The sequence below is a fragment of the Podarcis melisellensis genome, assembly GCF_964234715.1.
Source record: "Podarcis melisellensis genome assembly, chromosome: 12".
In the NCBI taxonomy this organism is placed as follows: domain Eukaryota; kingdom Metazoa; phylum Chordata; class Lepidosauria; order Squamata; family Lacertidae; genus Podarcis; species Podarcis melisellensis.
The window spans coordinates 47252426-47278281 of record NC_138544.1 but is presented as its reverse complement, the minus strand read 5'-3'; the positions used below and the strand labels follow the sequence as shown (position 1 = coordinate 47278281).

Here is a 25856-nt window from a genome sequence, read left to right as displayed (position 1 = left end):
ATGGCCAAGCAAAGATTTCTAGAGCTCTTTTTTAAATGGACAAGGGATTTTTTTAAAATTAAAAAAAAACCCTCCATCCCATCACAACAGCAACATAGATCATTATTATTTTCATGCTATACTTGAGGGCAATCCATTTTCACCTTGTCTAGCTGGCTCACCAAACAGAAAAATAGACGCAAACATAAGGATTCCTTAAAACGGCATCTTCCTTGCATCTTAGGCAGGGCTGTTCTTAGGCAGTGATTGCATCGGATGGAGTGTCAGTCTTTCTCTGCTTTAATTTTTAGCAATGAGGTATTTGGGTACATGGAGCTGCAAAAGTATTTGAAAGAGTGTGCACAGCGTTTGGTGAAATCTCAGAAGCCAGAATTTCCAGCAATAAATATCCTGAATAGCTCTTTAATCTTTACCATTAACAGCATGAATAGAACAAATTGTGCATATTTCCTTAGCTTGTGTTTTTGAAAGAAAAAAAAAAGGTACAGAGAGTGAAGTACCATGAACTCTTGCTAGAAGAGTGGTTCTTAAAAATAAAAAAAGAGTCGGAATGAAAGAACTTAAAGAACGAAAAGTAAGATCTGAACTGGCCCCACCCTGCTCAAAAGCAGAGCAAACACTTGTCCATGATTGATGGGAATTCCTTTCCACCCTTGCTGCAGATATGTGGGATTGTTACATGTCACATGTCTGTTTACATTCCAGCACAGATTGCTGGAGTCCCGTGAGCGGAACATGTATTGCTTTTGTTTTCTCTCTCTGAGAAGAACGACAAGGAGAGAGGCCATGTTTTTCTTTGTCCTGATTTATGTATAATAAATGCGTAGTTTAGTATAGAATCCACGGCTCAAGCCTGATCTGTTGTGTGTTTACTCTGCTGAGTCATGTGTGCTCTTGCATGTACAGCAGCATGAGTTGCAGACGTACGTCGGAGAATGACTGATGGATCTCCGCAGCGGCAAGGCCGAGAAGGGAGATGCTCCGGCTGGGGCCAAGCCAGCTGGCTTTCCATTTCACGGTTCCGACAATGATACAGTACCATGAAAGAGCCAGTAAAACTAATATACTAAGAACAATAACCCCCACATACAGTGTTCAAAAGACCATAGGTGGTATAATTAGCCAAAGGCCTGGGAGAAGAGGAATATTTTTGCCTGGAGCCTAAATGTAGCAAAGGTTCCAGGGGAGCCTCCCTGGGGAGAACATTCCACAAACGGGTAGCCACCACTGAAAAGGCCTGATCTCATGTTGCCACCCTCTGGACCTCTGGAGTTACACAAAGAAGGGCCTCGGGTGATGATTGCAGGATCCTTGAGGTATTACAGTCCTGACTCATTTAAGGCTTTATTGATCAAAAACCAGCACTTAGATTTGGGCCTGGAAACTAATTCGCAGCCAGTGCGGTTGGGCCAGGATTGGCATTATATGCTCAAACCATCTTGCCCCGGTCCATTACCGAGGCAAGACAAGTCCAGCTCATCCACTGCCACACCTGTAAAGAAGAAGCAGAGCTGTGTGCCATCAGCATACTGCTGACAAGTACTCCAGATGACCCCAGAATGGAGAGGAGAGCATGCAAGGTCAATGCAGGAACACACAGGAGGAGCCCAGGGTTTCCCATTCTTTCCAAATTGGCTCTGTGAGTCCCTTCTTACATGGCTGGCCAAAGGAATCTGCTTGAAATGGCCTGTTTATAGGGACTAGATACAGAGCTGTGCCCCTGGGCCATCCATCCTCACATGGGTCCTTACCTATCCCTGGCAGTAGTGCCAGTTTCAAGCTGCCCCACCCATGTTACAGAGACATATTATGTATTCAGGATAGCACCTGAGGTAAGATGCAAAGATGAAAGTGAATGTGGATGACAGGTTTGATGAAGGAGTAGCATGGATGGAAGGCAAATGCATTTTCCAGTAGCAGGTTTTTAAAAGTGAGAACTGACTTGCTGTACAGAAAGGGGGGGGGACTGTGACACTCACAAGGAGAATAATGAAAGAAAGCACAAAGGGGAAGAAGAGAACAAGAGGGATGGAAGAAATCAAGCAATTTTTGCATCTCCACATTGATTGTAATACTGCAGGATGTATCAGATACAGTGCTATAATGTGAAGAAGAACAAAGAGATAAAGCATACAGAGAAACAGTTGGTTCCCCAAATGTTTGGATGGAAATGAAACATTTCGCACAACAAGGTGAAAATCCTTTAATAAAAAGCTTTCTATAAACAGCAGGCAGAACCAGCCTTATATTATATCTGCAGCCTCTAAGAGTAGCCTACCTGGGTCTTCTGTATTAATAGTGACGTTTTTGTAAAAAAAAAAAATTACTTTAATTTATTGATACAGAACCTAACACCTCTTTGATCTCTGCTTTGATCACAGGTATAATTTGGAAGTAATCAATGACTATAAAACAGGGAAGAAAAATGGAAATTGTAATTGCAATAAAGCTGAATATCTTATTATCGGATAAAACATACACCCAAATGGCCGAAAATGAAACACACAGAGGAAAATTGTTACAAAAGAGCGAAAGAGATTTGCTGTGCATTATTTGGCAATGTAATTAATTTTCATTGCCTTTCTTTCTGGCTGCCCTACACAGCCTTACCAGCAGCTTCCTTCCTTTAGACTCCAGAGCCCTGTTGTCATGAAGTTGTGTTTGTGGGAGCTAGTTGCTTGCATTAATCTCAAACAGGAAGGGACCGCTCTTGCTCCTGGGAGAAAGTAGTGGAAGGGGGCTTCCAGCCTATTACTATTTTCAGGTGGGATTCAATCACATATCAGCAAATTCAGGCTGCACAATTGAGGTTGGATTTGAGGTTTTGTGCAACAAACCTGCCTCCCCAAAAGAGTTGACTTATTGCAATAAGGAAAGACATGCCATGCAGCTTCTCCACAAACAAACAGGAATGCATGCTGAAGAAACAGGTTGTCAGGAAGTGACCTAAGAATTAACTGGACTGCAACTGGTCCTCCTTCAACAGAATGGGCAGAAGAGGTTTCTGAATTCTGGGGAAGCAACGCAGCTCATTCCAAGCCTACCTGACATGGCTGGAGTAAAATGTTTCGCTCAAAGCTCTGCAAAAACTGGACCCCTTTATACCAGTGAATCGATATATCCACATTCTATCTAACATTTCTGTTCTGTACAGTACCTCTGTGTAACAGCTTCTCTAAGACAATTCTCAAGTGCTGGAGGATAAGCGGTGAAACTTCATACTTGTACACGTCTATCACTGGCACCTGTTGACATCTCCCAAATACTCCATCTGGAGAAGGTAAAAGAAAAGGGGTGGGACATAAGGAAAATGGGTGAATAAATCACATTGTTCTATGACATACCTACATACACAAAGAAATTTGCAATATGTTCTGTTAGTATGACAGTTGTACTAAACGTGGTAATGAGATAAGAGATACCTCCTTGGCCACCTTCCCTTAAAAACTGCTTCACTTTTTGACACATCCTTTCTTGTAATGCCAAAGCAAATAAATAAAGGAATAACTCTCGTGAAAACCAGACTGCCCAGGAAACATGTATGTTAGTTTGCAGAGAGAGGGTTTCTTTTCCCCCTCCCTCCTTTTAATACAGGAGCTATGTAGTAGTAAATGAGTGGTGAATCGATAATAAGCAGCCAAGGCTAGTTTAATGTAGTACCCTCTAATGAATGCAATAAAAGGGAGCGGCTCATGCAACAATGAGATATTAATGGAACCTAATTTATTTAGCTCCATTCCATTCATCTAAAATGACAGACCCTTCTCATCAAGCTCTTTTCATATCACACCTTCTAATTAATTTAGGTCCTAATTAGTCTTTATTTAGAGAATTGTTCATTTCAAGACAAGCTTCCTGTGTGGGAAGAAGAAGATAGGCAGAGGAGGGGGAGTTCAAACATTCAAATTACCTTTCTCCCTTCCATACAAAAGACTAATTTAGAACTCGGGTGCTTATAATATCCTCTGACCATCTGCAGCGCTAGGCTTCAAAAAAAATGGGTGCATTTATTGTTGTCTTCACCTGTACACAGTGATCCACAGAAAACTATTGAAAATGCAAAAAGTTTAATTAGCATGCTATTCTTCATACTGCTTGTTTTAATTCAGTAATTACTGCAGATATTGCATTCATAATCAAAAGGGACAGTGCAATTTGACTAATAGAACATAACATTGTGAATTAATTTGGAAGTACCTATTTATTTATATGGAGCTTCAACAAGATGAAAGAGTAGATAGAGGGGGAAACAGCCGCTCTCAACATTCAAACAGTCCGTCTATGGTATTATAGAGTACACACCTATATCAAAGTCATTTAATTTACATTATAAACTGGAATATTAACCTAGATTTGAAGAGATGCAGTTAAAATGTTTTTTTTTAACTCTGCAAATTTTCAAGTGTGATTTCTTCCTAACAGTTTGAGCAACGATTACTCCACACAAAAGATTTCTGCCGCACCACCATAAATTTTGAGTTAGGTTGGGTTTCATATTTCTCCATCCTACAAAATACTGAGTTCTGAAGCTATGGATAGCTTCTAAGGGATACACGAACGTGTGGTGATGTTTTCCTTCCTGGCGAACGAATGCTTGCTGTATTCTCTACACACTCTTACAACAAAGCAAACTGGTCTGATGAAATGCTTTATCTATTTTGTGTTTCTCACAACTGCCTTTAAGTAGCAACTGCCTTTAAGTAGCTAAACAACAAGGTTGTTCAGAGTATCCCAACCCAACCTGTTTTTGTTTTCAGATGTTCATTCAATGCATGTGAGGAGCAGGGCTGCACACGCCATTCCCACCCTCCAACTATGTGCATTCCCGGAGAGCTTGGAGAGACCTTGGGGAAAGACTGTGGCTTAATGTTGGTACAGCATCTGCTTCACATGCAAAAAGGTCCGCTTTCAATCCCTGACAGCTCCAGGTAGCGTTGGGAATGTCCCCATTCTGAAAATGGCCACTACCTGAATGTAGACCCAGGGTCCCCAAACTATGGTGCATGGACCATCAGTGGTCTGAAGAACACTTACAATTTGAATTCTATAGAATTCTATGGTGTTCAAATTTTGATACAGCACAATACAATGCAATCTGAGAATGATTCCTTAATGAGGGGGAAAGAGAGGACTATAGAGTCTCTAGATAATAAAATGCTTGATAAGAAAATCAGCTTTAGGGCTTGCCGATCAGAAGGTCGGCGGTTTGAATCCCCACAACGGGGTGAGCTCCCATTGCTCGGTCCCTGTTCCTGCCAATCTAGCAGTTCGAATGCATGTCAAAGTGCAAGTAGATAAATAGGTACCACTCTGGCGGGAAGGTAAATGGTGTTTCCATTTGCTGCTCTGGTCAGCCAGAAGCAGCTTAATCATGCTGGCCACATGACCCAGAAGCTGTATGTCGGCTCCCTCGGCCAATAAATCGAGATGAGCGCCGCAACCCCAGAGTTGTCCGCGACTGGACCTAATGGTCAGGGGTACCTTTACCCTTAACTCCACTTAAGGGAACACTACTTTTGCTTATCTTCTTCCCTGATACAGCGTCCACTGTGGCACTCGCTAAGTTTATTTCTTCAGACATCTTTCTCCGTGTCTGAAAAGGTTCTAACTACAGTACACTCATTCAGCTTTCCAGGCTTGGGAGAACTCATTACAATTCAAAGAAGTAAGTTCTACTTTTATGTAGTGAAGGAGCTGTTTTAACATTTGTTTTACCAGCATGCCCCCCTGGGATCTGTTATTCAGTTTAAAAATAAAGACGGATCCACTATGGCACCATTAGCTGCATCTGCCTACTCCAGCGGCCAAACTGCACCACATCATAAGGACACTATCCTGCAAAAAGAACACCAACCTACTTTTTATGTGATATGATATCTCACAAAGCCAAAGACAGTTGCTCTGGTGCACGGATGGGGAATCTCAGGCCGGGCTGTGTGTGTGTGTGTGAATTGTGGCTATCCAGGCCTCTCTATCTTCCCAGGGCACATTTCTTCCTAGTCCAGCCTCATATCTCCAGGCTTCACCCCTCAATAGCCCTGGCTCTGTACCCTCTTCAGGTCCTTTTGCCTGCCTGGAAGATGTGCTTGAACTGTGGTAATGCCTCATGTTTCCCTGCCCGGAGAAAAGAGGTGAGTGTAGAAACCTCTCACTTTTGCTGTACAAACATAACAGCCTCACCTGTTGCTCCTCCCATTTTTGCTTCCGGCCCAGCACACCACAGGCATGTGGCCTCTGAAAGGTTGCCTATGAGGGAATGTGGCCCCTGGGCTGTAATGGGGCTCCACCCATCCTCTAATGTAAATGTTTCTCTCCCTTTTAAGGGATCCCATAAATTCTACACAAAGCTGGAAGCGAAATTAAGGTACCTGAAGTCATTCCTAAAATTGTGGGATTTGAGGATAGTTCTATGCCACAGCCCTTGACACACTTCTTTTCATGTTCCTTAAATTGGCTGACTTGAAATTGCATTCAGCGACCTTTAAACGGAAGGGCGATGACGTCTGCTTCTAATAATGCAGTTGCCACACCAAAGCACTTAAAACACAATTTCTGTATGCATTCGAGCTCCCTACATTATCAGTAGGCAAACTAAGGCCCGCGGGCCAGATCAGGCCCAATTGCTTTCTGGATGCAGCCCACAGACGGTCCGGGAATTGCCACGTGAATCACCAGCGTGCATGTTCTTTCCCTCACCCTCCCTCTCCCTCACACAGCGGCGGCAGCAGCACCACCTCCTCCCTCCCTCCTCCCCGCCCTGCCTAGAGGAGGAAGGGGGCTGGGCTTTATTGGTGCCAGCAGCAGCAGTGCTTGAGCGGCCGCCATTTTAAGCAGCCCCTCTCTGGAGCCCTTTTGCACACCACTCAGTGTCCCTCCAGCGGCGCCACCAGCCCCTGCCACTCGCAAGACACAGGTAAGCAGCCACTGGGGCTCATGGGGCTCTTGCATCACCCCCCCCCCCAATATAGTCTGCCCCCCCACAAGGTCTGAAGGACAGTGAACTGGCCCCCTGCTGAAAAAGTTTGCTGACCCCTGCCCTACATGGATTAGCCTTCACTGCAAGTTTTTAACCTTTGGACTTGGCACAGTGTGAGGAGGGGGCAAGGCTGTGATCTTACGCCAGAATGGCTTCCTGCACAGAGCAACCTCCATGGCAGTCGCTTTCAAAGAACTGGTCACCAATATGTCTAATATACTAATATTTTCTTGGGCGATCTGAGTAACTCAGAACCAGGTGAGTTGACTGTGGTTCATTCAAACAACCCCTGAGTGTGTCATTCTTCCTTTAAATAAGAGAAGAGGCACCTCCAGCTCTTGAAATGATGTTGGTCTTAAACTCCCATCAGTCCCTGGAAAGAGGAGAGTTGAAAGACCACAGGTCGGCCAATTGGTGCCAAAGAAGGATAGAACTTTCTTTATGTATGCTACAACAGCAGCAAAAATACTCATTGCAAAGTACTGGAAGACACAGGATCTACCGACTCTGGAAGAATGGCAGATGAAGTTGATGAACTATATGGGACTGGCAGAAATGACTGGCAGAATCCGAGACCAGGGAGAAGAGTCGGCGGAAGAAGACTGGAAGAAATTTAAAGACTATCTACAGAAATATTGCAAAATTAATGAATGATAGAACGATGTTGGATAGTAATTAAGTGGTTTCCAGCTGTAATGTTTTAAGAGAATATGGGGAAAAATGGTTTAGAAGCAGGTTAAAATTTATTGATAAGGATTTGCTGAACTAACAATCTGAATTGGAATACAAAAAAGGGAGGTACGAGGAGGTCTGGGAAATAAGTTAATGGAAAATAAGTAATGGAAATTTTGTGTGTTTTTAATTATTTTTATTTTTTTGTATTTTTGTTATTTTTTCTTTTTGATTTTTATTGTATTAATATTGAAAACTTTAATAAATATCTTTTTTTAAAAAAAAAAAAGAAAGACCACAGGTTCCCCATCCCTGCTGTAAATGAACACAAGAAGCGGGAGGAATCTAGTTCAGCTCTGCTCAGCGCAGGATTGCAGTTTCCTCATGGGAAACGTGTTCCAGCAATGGCTCCTCCCTTGGCTCAGATTGTGATTAAATAGAATGAATGGCAGTTGTACCCAAAGGTGATGCTTTGCTCAACCAGTTCGCTACAAGCAAACTGTAATCTGGCCCAATAAGGAAAGCCAGATTCATGCTTAATACTGAACATACAAAGAATAATTTCTCACCAGTATCCAAGCTTGTCAATTTTTTTAAAGGTTTGTATATAACCTTCATTTTCTGATTGATTAATCTTGACAGGAGTTCCTCCACAAAGCCCTATGTACAAGTTCTTCACACATTCAAAATTGCACATGGGAGGGATATGGCATCATGGAACCATATCTATATTAGTAGATTTTTCAGCTCATTCTTCACTTTGTACAACCATCCATAGCCTGTGGGGGGTTTCTGTTAAAAATCTTTCCCCAGAATCTCTCTTTATTAGAGCTAGTCGAGGTCTTTGGGTTTTGCTTTGTTTTTTGCTTCTTCTTCTTCTCATGTTCATTCTACTGCTGTAGTAGTTGGTGAAGGAGCTTTCTCAGTAGAAACCACTGTTATATTGTGGTAATTGAGAAGGGACTGACCATACTGGCTGCTGTACTCCCTGACTCCAATAACACACCTTGGCATGTGAAATTGTGTGTAGAAATTCCCTCCTCTATTGCCACACAATGGAGGATTTGACTAGCAAGCTGCCTCATCAGCCACAAGTGTTCTGTTGCTTTTTTTCCTACCTTAAATTTAATTGTTCTAGAGCAACAGCAGACAACCCATGGCCCTCCAGATATTGTTGAGACTCCAACTCCCATCAGCCCCAGTCAGCATAGCCAATGGTCAGAGACAGTGGGAGTTGTAATACAACAGCGTCTGTAAGGCCATAGGTTTCCAACTCCTCTTTCAGATAGCGGAAGCTAATTTCAGACAGACATCATCCCCACTCCACATACTCCCAAGAGACACTAACCTTTTTTCTGATTTGGCTCATTTTCCCCCAGCAACACTGCAAATAATCCTCTCAACTGTCGCAGTCACTTATATACCAATTTTGCCTCTCATTTAATTGCAAAACTGTCATTTGAAGCTTTCGAAACCTCTCCCATGAGGCAGCTCTCAGGCTGCTTGTGTTCACACTGCTTTTGGTTAGAAAATAACTGTGGGTTTCAAATTTTATTTTTTTAGTTTTGTGTAGAGCTCACAATAGTTTGAGAACCTCTTTTGTAGACTCAAACAACTGTAGTTGGGCAGAGAGATACTTCTTGAATACTGTGCAACCCTAATGAGACTGAGAGAGATTTCTTTTGAAGTGGGTTCGGTATGTTGTTAAGCAGACCACATTTTTATGATGTGAAACTATTAGGCTGCTTTAAACAGGTGGATGCAACCAACAGTTGCAGTTGTAATCATGTTACTATTATGACACAGTACCGCGTTTTATATGAGATTACTCTGGAGTAAGTTACACTAGGGTCACCAACTGAGGACAGAGAACTCCCGCTTGGCCCCAGAATGATATTGCACAGTAACTGGTGGTTAAATGTTTATTTTTCATTCTTTCATTTGTTGCAAAATGGATTCCAGAGCCATGTTTTCTTTCCAACACCCCATTAAACTGGAAAGATCTCAGTGGCACCTGTTGGACTACCCTGAAGTTAATGGTTCGAGACTTGAAGCTTAAGGATGCAGACGGAAAACAGCACAGATGCCTTCTTATCGAGGGCACCCTTCCCAAAAAAATAAAAGTATATACTCTGGAACAAGGAAAGAACTTAAGCCACAATGCACTCAATTTAATGAAAGTAAAGGGGTTTGGGGGGGTTTAAGTTACTACCGTAAACCTGTCAAGCAAACTTGGTTCGCAATAAAGCTCACTCTCCCCAGCTGCAGTCATATTTGGAGCTACCTGTTAAGGGTGGAAAGATGAGCAGCAGGGCAGCAAAAAGGAGGTTTATCTATGGCAGCTAATCTCCTCAATCAACAGCACTCTGCTCTGCTCAACAGCCGTTGCCAAGTAACAGGCCAGAGCTTCTCTTATCGGCTTCCTAATGTTTCATTGACTATTCAGACAAGAATAGAAAGCTGTGACATGGAGGGTTATATGCAGCACAAAATGAAAACGGCACATTATGTGGGAAGAAAAAGAAAAATCTTTTAGTCCTTTTTAAAAAAAAAAAAAAAAATCTGGATAGTCAGTGGCTATTGTTCCGGTCCTCCACCATCACCTCGCCCACCAAGGTAATTTTCTGCACTGCTCATTCTAAACCACAAAAAAAACAAACAGGGGGAAGTTATACATTTACATGCATAAGACTCTTTTGGTCTTTCTTGGTAAGAGCTCAGCCATTCATTGACATCACCAATTCCCTCTTATAAAGGAAAGCAGCCATTTCTCAGTTGCACGTTCCGCCGACAGATCAGAGTACTGGTGGCAATGATGAAGGGGATTGGAATCTTTGTACATTATGGCCTGCTTGTAATAAAGGCAAATGCATGTCAAATTGGCAACGTTAAAATTTTATCTACAGCAAACATCTCTCACGTACACAGAGAAGGATAGCAACTTCCAACTGGATCATTACTCATACAGCCTCTGCACTTGTTTCCCATTCACATTCCAGGTTAGGCACAGGAAATTTCTTCTTTAATACTTTGATACTTTAATAAAAACCCGATTTTCAGTGCAGAAGCATTTAATTAAAAACCTTAATTATGAGATGGAGTTTAAAAACAGGATCTTCTGTCATTCTCTCTGCAGGGTAATAAATAATCAAAAATTTGTATGCTTATCTTGCTAAATGTTACATACTATTTGGTAAGCACGTGGTATGAATATTTCCAATCTAAAAAAAACCCCTATTTTGTAACATGTGTTTTATATCACATTCATAAATATTGGCTGCATGGGAATTTCCTCAAAATTTGCACTCCTGTAAAGGAAGACATGAACACAGCACCAGAATATTTCACTAAACCACATGGATGCAATATGTGATTTATTGACATATTATGCAAATACATACTACATAGACAGAACCCTATCTCCCATTACATTTCAGAGGCACACACGAAACACTTTGGAGTAACATAGTCCATGTCATATAGGATCAGAGAATCACAATGTATACTTATATCACAGAGTGAAGACCGAGAAAGCTAAGTGCACAAGAAGCATCATTTGCAACAGAAGTTACTATATTGACTTAGGGCAGAACTACATGTTATGAATTGCATTGTTCTTCCTTTGGAAGATTATTTTTTTCAGGTATTGAAATCTGCAATTTGAAGTGGAAGGCCAATTTTTTTGGGGGGTGGGAGAAAGAATAGTCTTCTTAATACTTTTTCCTACATATTGTTTTTGCACCAATAATTGCCCCCTCTAAGCTGCTTCCCATGGACTGTAAGAAGATCAAACCGACCCATTCTTAAGGAAATCAGCCCTGAGTGCTCACTGGAAGGGCAGATCCTGAAGCTGAGGCTCCAGTACTTTGGCCACCTCATGGGAAGAGAAGACTCCCTGGAAAAGACCCTGATGTTGGGAAAGATTGAGGGCACATGGAGAAGGGGACGACAGAGGACAAGATGGTTGGACAGTGTTCTCAAAGCTACTAACATGAGTTTGACCAAACTGCGGGAGGCAGTGAAAGACAGGAGTGCCTGGCATGCTCTGGTCCATGGGGTCACGAGGAGTCGGACACGACTAAACGACTAGACAAGCTGCTTCCACTACTAATGAAGAAAAGATACAAGTAGCAGCACCTTTTCCCCTACCTGGAGTTAAAGAAATCATGGCACAATTTTCAGATGAAAAATAGCTCAAGGGAAAATGGTTAAGAAGCCTCACTACAACACAGTGGGCAAACTGCAGCTGCATTATAATTTATAAGTACCAGCAAAACTATAAGTAACTGTAAGTATCTTCTAGTTACTTCATAACTTGAGAATCATTAAGCAAGTAACATCAAGCAAATGACAGATAGATACAGATAGTTACAGACAGAAGTGATGATAGTTGGATAAATATAGAAACAGATATAGACATATATCTGTATCATAAGATGTAATCCATTGTGGTACTAACCAGTGTACAGAACACAAAAGTGACAAGCAGATGGACAAGATTAGAGTGGGTGGAAACTACTTCAAAGTAACGGAGAGGCTGGATTATATATTTCCCACTTACATGTAGTTATGAACATCAGCACAAATTGACCCAGTTTGTTCTTGTATTGTGCTGCTTATACCTCACAACCCAGGAGAAAGTCTTGCAAAGCTCATTAGAAGAAAATGAGCGCTCAGACTGAAAACACACAAAAAACACTTAGAGCTTTCAGTGACATCTATCTGAAAATTATGTGCCTAGGACAGGTTTCTGTGTTGTTCGCCACAGCACAAGACGAGCATCTCAATTTGAAAAACCATTTAAATAACCTTTATGGATAGAGAAAAAATAAGTTGTCCTCTGATACCCAGCCTTGTTCCAGAGAATACTTTTGTTGTTGTTGTTTACATTTGCATTACCATCCCTAAGTGGTGAATTTTCCACAGCCTGTGTCCACAGTTACCTGCAACTACAAGAGGCCCATTTCCTTCTCAGACGGGATTATGTCTGGCTTTGGACCTGACTGGGGAGCAATCAATCAAAACCATCTCCACAGGTGGAATCCCAACAATCAGCTTCCTTACATCCTGCTCTCTTCTCCTTGCTGCTGATGCTGCTCAATGTGGCGCCCTCAGTATCAGACATGACATTCCTGTCTGCATCTGATTCCCTCAGTCCCCCTTCCCTGTCCACATCCATCACGCATGTGCTGCTCCCTGTTGCCTTCAGATGGCCCCAGCCCAACACCAAACCTACCAATTGAAACAGCAGGTTGATATTGCTATTTATCTGTTTTTCACAAGACCTCGGTATTCACAATAAATAAAACTGGAAATGGATATCAGCCCTTACGAAAACCCCACCGTGAAAGATCTTGCTCTTTCATACAGTGGTACTTCGGGTTACAGATGCTTCAGGTTACAGACGCTTCAGGTTACAGACTCCACTAACCCAGAAATAGTGCTTCAGGTTAAGAACTTTGCTTTAGGATGAGAACAGAAATCGTGCTCTGGGGGCACGGCAGCAGCGGGAGGCCCCATTAGCTAAAGTGGTCTTCAGGTTGAGAACAGTTTCAGGTTAAGAATGGACCTCCAGAACGAATTAAGTTATTAACCAGAGGTACCACTGTACTTTCCTATGTGTACATGCAGATAGAGACATTCCCGTGCACCTAAAAATGGGGGAAAGTCATGGAGGATAAAGGATAAGTGACTATGGGGAGAGACAAAAAAACACATTCCATCTAGGTCTGCCCACTGGTATGGATGGTAAGCAGTGACATGTCAATGAATATCCAAACAAAATGTGTGGAAGCTTATATGCTGATCACACACACCAGATCTGAATGCAATGTAAGGACTCCATCTGGCAGCACCCTAACTTAATTCCATTGACTTCAATAGGTTTATCATGACTATGACTTAGCTGGATACAACCCAGTAAGCTTGAAGGACGGCGTTTTAAAGTGTTGTGGAAAGGGACTGCCTGGCAGTGCTTGCAGTGAGCTTTTCGGCACACCTGCTACTGCTGATATAAACACAGACACTCTTAGTGCAATAACCACACTTACCAATTTATTTTCATTTTTTCTGCCACTTAACAGCAGTTCTGCGAATGAGGAAATTGTTCTGTGCTGTTTGAATTATTGAACAGATCCAACAAGACATCAAGCAGTTTGGAGGGGAACCAATCAAATTATTTTAACAGTATTTTGTAGCAAATTCATGTGGGATGCAACTGTTTTCTCTTATTATCTTCAACAAGGCCCCGTTAGCCAGACATCTATTATCTGCCCCAATTATCTAAATTCCCGGTATGTTCATATGTAGCACTATGTCAAGACATACCAACAAAAACAGCATTCTTGCTTAACCAAACATTTAATTATCTGAATGTTTTCAGTTGCTTTCCTGACAATTTGGATAAACAAGATTGGACTCGTGTACAAATCAGTGCCACAAATATATACCAATAACTAAGAACCAGCAGGCCTGTCAATTATAACAAAGTAATACAGCTTAATGGGAGGGTGCGGAATAATGTAGGTCTTTAGGTTAGCTGGTTCTATTAAGCCACCTTTCCTTTCATAAACAAACTAAAACACATTCAATGGGGGTGGGAAGGTGCAATGTCTACATATTGCAATTCTTCCTTGTTGCACTTTGGTTCTGGTGTTTTTAAAGGCTTCAGAATAATTTCTGTAAAACCAACATGGATCATCTTTAATTACTATGTTGCAACCATGGTTATTTAAAAACCCGGCTTCAGAATAGTAGATGACAAACATTAATGAGCAGTAATGCACACATGGTATTGTAAATGAAAGGATAATGAAAGCAATTTATTTGAAAATTAAAATATGATTAAGAATGGCAGTCTGAACTAGGGCGCAGATGCGTGGAGGGGGAAAAAAGCAACCAACATGCAACCAGACTCTCATTAATTTAGGGACTTTGTGAAATTGCTTTTCTTTCTCTGACAGTTTTTAATATAGAGTAACTTAACTAGCAGGCCGGGTATGTAGCCCAGACGCCTCTTTGGAGGGGTTCAGAGGAGTTGGAGTACAATACTAGGGAACAGTATGTGTGTGTGTGTGTGTGTGTGTGTGTGTGTGTGTGTGTGTATATATATATATATATATATATATATATATATATATATATATATACAGCCACCCAACACATTCTTTTAGGTTGGGATACCAAGAGCTTAATCTGTAACACAAACCAGTTAGACCATAGTACTGATCTATAGGGACGCGGGTGGCACTGTGGTCTAAACCACTAAGCCTCTTGGGTCTTGGGCTTGCCGATCAGAAGGTCGGCGATTCAAATCCCCGCAAAAGAATGAGCTCCCGTTGCTTGGTCCCTCCTCCTGCCAACCTAGCAGTTCAAAAGCACGTCCAAAAGTGCAAGTAGATAAATAGGTACCACTCCGGCAGGAAGGTAAATGGCATTTCAGTGTGCTGCTCTGGTTCATCAGAAGCGGCTTAGTCATGCTGGCCACATGACCCAGAAGCTGTACGCCGGCTCCCTTGGCCAATAAAGCGAGATGAGTGCCACAACCCCAGAGTCGGCCACGACTGGACCTAATGGTCAGGGGTCTCTTTAACTTTGCCTTTACAGCTCATTATATCGGTGTTCAAGTATCTGAGACACATATCAATAAGAACATCAGAAGGGCTTCAGAATATTGGGCCAAAGTAGTTCTGTGTCCAAATGCCTCCAGGAAACTCACAAGGCAATCATGAACAGGGCTTTTTTCAGCTGGAACTCAGCAGAACTCAGTTCCAGCACCTCTCATGTGGGCACCATTGCCATCCTAAGAGAATGAGGGAGGCGTTCTTGGCGAGTTCTGGCACCTCTTTCCACCCCACCCCACCTAGAAAAATAGCACTGGTCATGAAGGCGACAGCCCTTCCGTGTTCTATGCACTCAACAGCTGGCGTTCAGGCTAATACTCCATCTGAACATATTTAGCTGCCATGTTAGGCCAAATATCTCATATGTAGATCTCATATGTAGCTTGTGATTCTTTTTCAGACTTTCCCCCTTCTTTATATGCATAGTGCAGCCACTGGGGCTGAAATTTGAAATGGAAGGCTTCCCCCACCCCCTTTGTGTCATAATCATAAACCTTTTATTCAACCGTCAGTCAGGGAAAAAAAATACATTTGTCAATACACAGTTAAAACATCCAGGAAGATTTTAGAACTTAGCCAACACTAAAATGGGCTAAACAGATAGCCCCATCCCTTTGTGTCATTCCCCTACTTTAACACTAAGCTATAAAGGTATAGTTTGTGGTTATTATGGATGGGTACAGTAGCAATTTAAAATTGTAAAACTGAATGTGCAAAAGGGTCAGTTCAAACATTAGACACTGCCATCTATGGTCAGAAACTTGGATCACACTGGAAATTAAAAAAAAAATCTCTCTCTCTTATCGGGAAAAAATACCACAATATAATCTTTTCAATCAAAAGAAGGGAAGCAAAGCAGGATAAAAACATTTTTAGATTTATTCCAGATAGGATTTCTTATCTATTAGCACTTTTAAACAATTTTAGCACTCTGGATGCTCTCTCAAGAAAGTGGTATATATATATAGTAAATGTTTCATTTCTAGCCTTTTAGCTGCACTACACTTGACATATTAAAACGATATAAAAGAATATCAAATTATTTTTTAATAAAACAAAACCCAACAATAAATCCTAATTAGAGGCCACATTAGTCAGAGCACTTTTTCAGCGAGAAAGATACCGCCTTGGCCTGGGGCTTAAGGAGCGAGGTCAATGCAAATTCTATTTTAATGATAATTATTTCAGAAAAGGTGGGAATTTGTCAGATGTCATTGATGCCAATTCCCTCAGCATAAAAAAGAAAAGAATACCATGCTGCAAACAAAAAGTTTTCCTGTTTGGCCATAGTCAAGAACAGTTGTATGAGCTTGCCCATGATTAATTGATCCCAGCATCGCTAATTCTGTCCATACTGAGACATAAAAGTACCGGTATTCATAAGGTGCTCATGAGGTAAAGTTTAAACAAACTTTAACTCCAAACCTGAAACAGAAACCCAGTTTGAATTATGGTTTACAAGTCCGATTTGGAGGCAAACTCTGGTTTGTATTAATCAATTGGAACAAACTTTGTAACCCAAAGCAATGAAGGGATTCTTTTTTTAAAAAAAAAAAAAAATATTGCTCAATTTCCACATAACAAATTATCAAACCATATAATCACCCTCAGCTCCTCTCCCTGATTTCGCTGCACATATTTTCTCTGCATATTATAAAATTGTATTTATCCTTACATATCTGTCCATCATGTTATCAACAAAAAAATTGTGTATGTTTATTCAAAACCTGCCAGTTCATTTTGTTGTGTTTTTAAAGCAATGAAGGGATTCTTCAGCTACCTTCATGCCTCTCACCTTGTCAACATGCTTTCCTACCACTGTATGTAGTTCAACGCAACTACACATACTATCATCTAAGTCCATTTTAAACATACAATAAAGTAGGTCCTTCCCTGTAAAATCCCTTGTGAAGAACAAGTTAATCTTTAAAGGCACCGCAGAATTGTTTGTTTCTTTGTTTTAACAGTGGGGCCATATTATGTTTTAAAAGAAGATCAAAGTCATATGTATAGATAGAAAATCTGTTTCACTATTAGGCGTTGAAGTTTGAGGTATCCTCTGCTTGTGGCGAAAAGAAACATTTGTTGTGCAACTTTCCGCTTTTTAATAACATGGATGAAAGCAATACAAGTACTGCAATCTTGTGAACAAACCATTCTGTGAATTTGATATCTTACTGTAAATTTAGAGTCTTAATGGAAAGCTTTTCCATGGCTAGAAGAAACCACAGAAATTGCGTCAAACTATATTCCTACATTTTAAAAGCATGAGTGAAGAACAGCGTCAAGTTGGTGGGCCAACTCCATCTCCAACTGCTGCAGGCACATTTTTGACCTGCCAATCACCTGGTGTAGTTATGACATTAGCTGACAAGTTCAAAGGCACTTGCTTTTGGTACTGATCAGCTGGTTGGTGCCGAGAGCAAGCTGCTTTGAAGGCACACTCAAGGATCCCTTTGAAGTCGGTTTGCAGGTACAATTTGCATTCAAACCATGCCTGCAAGCAGAGAAAAGCATTTCCATTTGCAGGCGCAGTTTGAATACACCACTGCAAATAGATTCTCCTTTCAGGAAAAGCTGGTGCAAAGCCCTGCCACACCGCCAGGTGCAAAGGGGCGAGATCCCCCCCCCTCACCCAGCAACAAAGCTGGGAGGTGGAACGGTCAAACCAGCCCTTTTGGGTGCCGCTTGAGAAAGCTACCTCATCCTGCCTCATGAGTGGACGGGCTCTGGGCAAGAGCTTTCCAAGCACCACCAATCAAAAGTTCAGGGATTTAAAGGCACTGCTCATCAGCTGATACCCCATACAGTATATGCTGTCAGGTATAGAGCAAAGGAGGGACGTGGGTGGACGTGGGTTAAACCACAGAGCCTAGGACTTGCTGATCAGAAGGTCGGTGGTTCGAATCCCCGCGATGGGGTGAGCTCCTGTTGCTCGGTCCCAGCTCCTGCCAACCTAGCAGTTCGAAAGCACATCAAAGTGCAAGTAGATAAATAGATACCGCTCCAGCGGGAAGGCAAACAGCATTTCCATGCGGTGCTCTGGTTCGCCAGAAGCGGTTTAGTCATGCTGGCCACATGACCAAGTAGCTGTACTCCGGCTCCCTTGGCCAATAAAGCGAGATGAGCGCCGCAACCCCAGAGTCGGTCACGACTAGACCTAATGGTCAGGGGTCCCTTTACCCTTTACCTTTATAGAGCAGAGGGATATGGCTTAACAAATAGCAAATAGCTTCACAGCCAAATGGGGGGCCAAATGGGGAGGTCCTAATTAAGGGTGTATATACTGTATGATAAATAAACACACACATACACACACCTGTCACTCAAGACAGACACTGATGAAATCCAGCTAAACAAGAGCAAAACCTTGTTTGAGTAAATGAGAAGGAATAAACATGAGTGATAAATTGGACCAAGGTCTGGTCCAAAAGTATATGAGACTACCTATGTTAAAGCTATGTAGGTCTAGGTGTGGTCAGTGCCTACATCAGTAAACCCATTGATTGGGTGAACACCTGGGAGTGTATGCTGCCTTGGGTTCCATCATGGCACAAAAATGTAGCAAAGTGTTTTTCTTTAAACAAAAAACAAAATGTAGACATGTAAGTACAGCATAAAGAGATTCTTAACATTACTTAGTTCTTCATAATACCCTTTGAGATAATTACAGAGGATGCTGTTTGTCTATAAAGCAAGTTCTGCCTAAAACTCACATGAAGGAAAGAAGGCAGCTCCAAGGAAAATATGCCACAGAACGACATTATGGGAATAGAAATTGGACACCAGATTGAGCTGACCTTGGAGACTTGGCTTATCACAGATGAATATGACTTGTGAAATGACAATTTGGCCATAATTGACTAATGCTCTTCCGAAAAAAGGCTTCCCCACTTCTGTTGACTAAGAATGCCATTTACCACATAGCACTGAACTGGAGGTTCTTCAATTCCGCTATTTTAGTACATTAAAATTGTGAGCCTTTTTCTTAAGCTTTAGGGAAAACAAAACCATACTTATGCTTCCAATGAAACGTGAGCAAGAGCAATGAATAATATTCATAACAAAAGAATTGTTTCCTTACAATTTATTCTTGTGCTCACACAGAGAGAAGAAGATTGCTATTCAAGAGTATATGTGCTTTTGCCCTTATTGCTTCACCATTCATTTGATATACATCTGAATCAAAGGCACATACAGTTATCTAGAAGGGTTGGTGTAGACCATAAAGGTCTATTCCCACATGCAAAATGCCCCATCCACTGTTGCGCCCTCATGGGAAAAAGGTACCAAAATCTAGATCTCTAAAAGCTTCTGTCACAAATCCAAGGCATCGTAGCAAGCCTGTTTAGTTTGAAATATGCCCCGTCTCCAGTAGAAGAGATTGCACAGAGGGAGACAGTACCTTGTATCCTGCTAGTGAGTTTCTAAGCAGAGGGACAGAAAGGTTTATTCGCCCTCTTAGAAAATCACCACTTTTGTCATAAGCAGCCTCATTCACCCCCTTGAATAAGGCATAAGACAGGCATAGGCAAACTCGTCCCGCCAGCTGTTTTGGGACTACAACTCCCATCATCCCTGACCACTGGTCCTGTTAGCTAGGGGTGATGGGAGCTGTAGTCCCAAAACATCTGGAGGGCTGAGTTTGCCTGTGCCTGGCATAAGACATGAACTGTTAACTTTTATTGGAAGTCAGACAGTCCTGACCTTCCAAGAGACTTCAGCTAGGCCACTGCTTAGTGGTTGAAATTCGTGTGATTAGCTGCCTAGTGGAACCACACGAAGATGATTAGGGTTGCCTCCGTTATAATGAAACAAAGCTCATTGTGGTAGATTAAATATATATATATATATTCAATCATGGGATTGAATTAGTAGTTTGCCATGAGGCAAGCTGCTGCCTTGGAATGCCTTGGAATGCGTATGCTTTAAGGCTTTGTCAGTGCAGTCCGATACATCTACTCAGAAGAAAGTCCTGTTGAATCTCTGCATGATAGCCTTCTGGTTAGTGAGGAAAGAGCTTAACCATGAGTCCTGGTTCAGTCAACATGCTAAGCCAAACTTTGTTGGCACAATGCATCAGTAAAAGGGACGGGGAGGAGCCATATGGCTGTGGACGCCTCTCTGAGACCTCACACATTAACAATGCCTTGGTATAGTTTGGCTTTCCATATCATCTGAATCAGCCCAATTTGTTATAAGTTGCACCTGTCCACAGAAAGCAGATACCATACAAAGAAGAACAGAATTTAATACTGGGAGAAATTACTTTTCGCTTTAAGAGTGCTGTTCAAAAAGATGAAAAACACCAAGAAGTTGCCTCTGGTTTTTCAAGGTTTTGCTATCTTAACTGGAGCCGGCTCTCAAATTGAAATAAAACTGATAATTTCTTAGCAAACGGGGTGGGGGCAGGGGAACCAATAAAATAAAAATTGTCAAAATGAATAGGACTTAATGAAAGTCTCAATTCTTTTTTTCCTGTTTGGAATACTTAATTAACATATTTATTGAATTACATTGGCAATGTAGACAGGAATACATTGAAATGCATTGATTTACCCTTCTTCCTCTCAACTTAAAAGCAGCACAGATGCACAACAGCTCCTCATCTTGTTTCTGTCACCTCCTTTTTCAAGAGCCCCCCCCCCCAATCGGCAATTTAAAACTTATTAATTCTATATCCAGTATGTACTGTTAATGACATTAATGATGCGCAGAGCACATCAGAATGAGGTACGTTCAAAAGAAGGTCACGTGCTGATCTTACAAATTTTAAATCAAACAAGGAGCTCTGTAGACCTCCCGACTCTTCAGGCTGTTTTAACAACTGAGCACGAGAGATCATTCTGAATGTCATTATACATCAAAAAGATGAAAGATGTGCCTCCCCTGTCATATCTGATGTACCATTCGCAGAGCACAATTTAATTGTATGTTATAGCAACGCCTGCCAAGAAACACTATCATTGAGGATAAAACGTATTGGCACTGCACGCTGCAGCAAAACTGGGAAAGGTGTAGAGGATGGCAGGCAAAATGGTGAAGGGTACACACAGGAGTAGCTCTTCAGTACTGAATGAAGGAAGCCTAAAGATGTGTCTGAAAAGCATGAAAGGTTGAGAAGAGCTGAATAGGGAACAGCTGTTGAGCCTTTCCTGTCATTCACTAACAAGGCGGCAGGAACGAAGTGAACGTAAGCAGAGTTCAGTGCAGCAGACTTATAAATAGTAAACAAAAATAATTGAATCCTCACCCCATCCTCTCCTCTGAGCAAACTGAACTCAGTTCCATGGAACATGCAATTGTATACTCCCAGTTTATTTATTTATTTAAAAAGGACTTTTAGAAATTCAAGAAAATGTTAGGAACAACATCAGGGAGAAAGGACACTGTATAAACATTGTTGGGTGCAGTGAAGAAGAAATGCAAAAACATGCTGCCCTGCTGATCTCCTAAATACCTGAAATAATATTCATAGGCACAGTTAACTGGTTCACAGTGGGCCACAGGACCAATCCGTCCAGGTCCTTGTCTAAAACAACTGCTGCCATTTCTGGTTAATTGAGGAGTTAAAAAACAACAACAACCTACCATAGAAATGAGGTGCAGGGACAGAGATGATGAAGCAGGAAACTGGAGAAGATAAAGAGTGCACAACAGTTTTTGTGGTTAGGTTAAAAATATTGTTTAACAGGCCTTATGTCAGAAGATAGTTTAGAATCCTTAAACTGAGAAATATTGGTATGTTTCTGTAAAGCTCAGAGAATGGTCTAAAGGCGACTGATGTAGCTCCATTGTCTCTGGAGCTAAGCATGACAGGCACTGTGTGTACCTCAGAACTACTGAGATCGTATCACTTGCTTTGGTGTGTAGTGCCCAGGGTCAAACTTGCATGGTCAGGCATACAACTGGAGTGCCCCTAAATATTTGGAGAGTATTTCTACATACTTACAAAGAACAATTAACAGTATATTTTCTGTCCTGGGCAGCAGGATGCCTGCTTGCATGTTTTCACCTCCTGCAGAGAGTTGCAAATTGCAGTATAATGCCATCTCAAAAAGGCATATCAGTTAAAGGTGAGCCACTTCAGCTGGTAGGCAGGTGCTAATACATTTGCAGGGACATGTGCGTAGAGTGCTGAAAAAGGCACACAAAGCAGGCTGATGTACCTTTTCAATAATCCTTCTGGCATTTCAGCCAACAATTATATTTCTCATTAGCAACTGCTTTTTTACACGTTCTCTCTCTGTTTTCATTTTGTGCAACTCCAGAGTTTGTTCCACGGTGCCTACTTCAGAAGATACGGGTCTCTGCTTATTTTTAGCTTTCTACGCAATCATCTGCTGCTTACAAAAAAATGCTCTGCACTTTAAAACAGCCTTTCTGCATGTATGGGTTAAACTAGGCAATATATTAAATGTGTGATCACAACCAATGTTCTACACGGCTGGCTTGTTAACCATTTAATCTTGAATCTATCCAAGCATGGGCATATGAATCTTGGTTGTCACAAATCTTGCGTCTCACTTTAGCCCCCAACCCATACTCCTGACATCTGAAATACCACGCTAGGCATTGCAGTGTGTAGTATTTAAGACCTACATCAATTGATGAAAGACCTTTATTAAATAACTATTTATAACTTTAAGCATTTGTATTGGGGAACAGCAGGGCACTTGTGCTTTAACAGCTGTGTGGCAAACAGAAATTCAACAAATTTAGCCTTTTCTATTAAAGCAATACAATCATGGGGGCAAATTCACCTGTTGGTATTCTTTCTGTGTTGCTATTTAGCCTTATTCCAGGACTGCAAAATTTGGGATTTGTTGCTATTGTTTCTAAAGTTAAATGTACTCTCAACACAACATCTTAAAAAACCAGTCCAATAGGCATCTGGCAGGGTGTGGTGCTTGAGGATGAATGAAAACTGAGGGGTTTTTTGGTCATCTGGACCACTAGTAAGTTATGATACAAATCTGCATATGACATGGCAATTTACCCCCTCTGCTGTGGGTGGGGCAAAGGACCCAACTCACATACAGGGCACCAGATCCAGAAGACCCTGCTGGCAACCTTGCCATCAACTCAACCTCAACCTCCAATAGCCCAATGCCATTACTGGTCTGGCAGCTCAACTGCAAATTCCATCAACTTTAGACAGAAAGTGTATCACGTTGCTTCATCATTCAATTATTTTGAATGGGAATCTTTCTCTGCAGGGCTCCTCGGAATTCGGAATTCTAGGTGGAACTACAGAAAAGCTCCTTTAGGTAAGTTGCCTGTTGAATATTTGGCAGCCCTAAAATACTCCCCTCAAAGAATAAGGTATCATCATCATCATCATCATCATTAAATACTAGTATTGTTTTGAGAAAGGTTCAGTATCATTTGCAGAACAAAGATTTACTAATGTTTTGGAGCAATCTTTTTCATTACCTATCATATTTGTTGGCTTTTAACCTGCATTCTTTTTACCTTTCAGCAGACATTCTGCAGCATAAATCCAAGACTGTAAAACTTGGGGGAGTTGCTACTGGGAATCTAGTTCTGTGAACTTTTTTATTAAGAAGTGAGGAAGGAGGCTGGTAGGGTTTAATGCTCTCTTCTCATGGGTCTGGACTAAAACCAAATAATATGTTGGTGTCCCAGCAAATGGATTTTACAGAAGTGAATTCTGCAGCCTGGTCTCAATTCGACACCACCATCCATACAGGTCTCTTGGTTCCCATAAGAGCAATCTTTTGGCTTACCTGATGTGATACATTTACTGACACTGCTATTTGAATAGTCTCTTTGCTTTCACCCTATCCTGTTGCCTTAGTAACAGCATCACACTACAGCCGAACTCCCTATAGAGTCAGACATGTTGAAGCATTTCTTCATGTAGGTGTGTTGAGATTAATCCAAAAGCTGTGAGTGTAATTTGAGAATGAATTGCTGTTCTGCTCTGTGTTCTGTCTTGGCAATCCACAGCGCTGTAGCTATATGGCTATATGGGCTGTATGTACCCAGGCGTATAGGAAAAGTAGGGCAGATTTAAATACTAAAGTCAAGGACTACAAGAGATATGGAATTCAAGTTCTAAAGTCTTCCAGTTCTGTGGACATCTTCAGTTAAATTCAGTAATGAACATTTTCCCCTAGATGCTGTAAGTTTTCAAACACTGCTAATGCAGATCTCATAAACAGCTTCTTGATAACAAAGAGATGTTGCTTTTCAAATGTGATATTGTGCTTGAAAGTGCGGTGCAATTACAGCATCACAAAAAAACCTATAGTAGCTGTTGCGGAGCACTGAATTTGAAAAATATATATGATAATTTTACACAGTTTCAGTACATGTCTTTAAAATTCATGCAAACTATACGAAAGTCTGCTGTATGAAATAGGTAAAGGTAAAGGTACCCCTGCCCGTACGGGCCAGTCTTGACAGACTCTAGGGTTGTGCGCTCATCTCACTCTATAGGCGGGATCCAGCGCTGTCCGCAGACACTTCCGGGTCACGAGCCAGCACAGCACACGGAACACCGTTTACCTTCCCGCTGCTAAGCGGTCCCTATTTATCTACTTGCACCCGGGGGTGCTTTCGAACTGCTAGGTTGGCAGGCGCTGGGACCGAACGACGGGAGCGCACCCCGCCACGGGGATTCGAACTGCCGACCTGACGATCGGCAAGTCCTAGGCGCTGAGTTTTTACCCACAGCGCCACCCGCATCCCATGCTGTATGAAATACAAGACATTAATTCAAAACAAAAACAAAAGCTGGTGGCACCATTAGGTTAATTTGTTGTCCAGTTCCAGAAGTTAACTATTTTCATCAGACACTCATTCATTTTCCTGAAAATATTTCCCTTTGCAGTGTTGTTTCCCGGGGGGGGGGGGGAGAAATTTCCCCCAAATAAGCACACAAGCAAACATCTGGCAAGAAATTCCTCCAAATGTTTTTTGTGGTTTTATCTTGTACTTTTGTGCTGTGAACTGGGGCAGTATACAGATTTAATAAATAAATGCAAAAATAAAATGCATAAATAAAATATACAGATTTAATTAAGTAATTATAACTCTGCTAAAACTTAAGTAAAGCACTTGCAGCCAAAGAAGTCCATTTGCACCCTAACGGAGGTTCTTCAGCATAAGAGTAGATATCAGCAACACTACACCAGATTCCTTACACCAGCAGAGCTTTCACCTCCACTAGTGCAATGGATTTAGGAGCAACTCTATCCTCAACTAGTGGCTGTAAATGAAGGAGAGAATCATTCTGAGAGTCTTGTAATAATTAGGTGTGAAGAAACTCCTACTGCCCATAGGAAGAGGTTGTCAAGTGCCTTCTGAAAGATCAGGGATGAATGCTTCTCTTAATACAATATGAAGAATTCTCATTTACTATAGCAGAAAATTGTATTTGTAGATTTAATTAAGCCCTTCTTGCAATACACTGGAGAGAGGCAGTCTACATCGATTCTGAGTAGCTAAAATGGGTGAAGGATTTGTAGCCTATATAGGAATATTTGCCTTCCCATTGTACAGCAAATTTATAGACATTGTGATTATGCAGGAAGAGACTGCAACAGGTGTGCTTGACT

General features: G+C 41.6%; 1 protein-coding gene across 1 annotated transcript in view; it reads right to left on the bottom strand.

Annotated features, from left to right (window-relative positions):
• Positions 1-25856, bottom strand: part of PTPRN2 (protein tyrosine phosphatase receptor type N2) — a 604238-nt gene that overhangs the window by 499736 nt on the left and 78646 nt on the right. The window contains exon 3 of the mRNA XM_081882780.1: positions 3158-3271. Coding sequence (XP_081738906.1) covers positions 3158-3271 — 114 coding nt within the window. The remainder of the gene's footprint in view (positions 1-3157; positions 3272-25856) is intronic.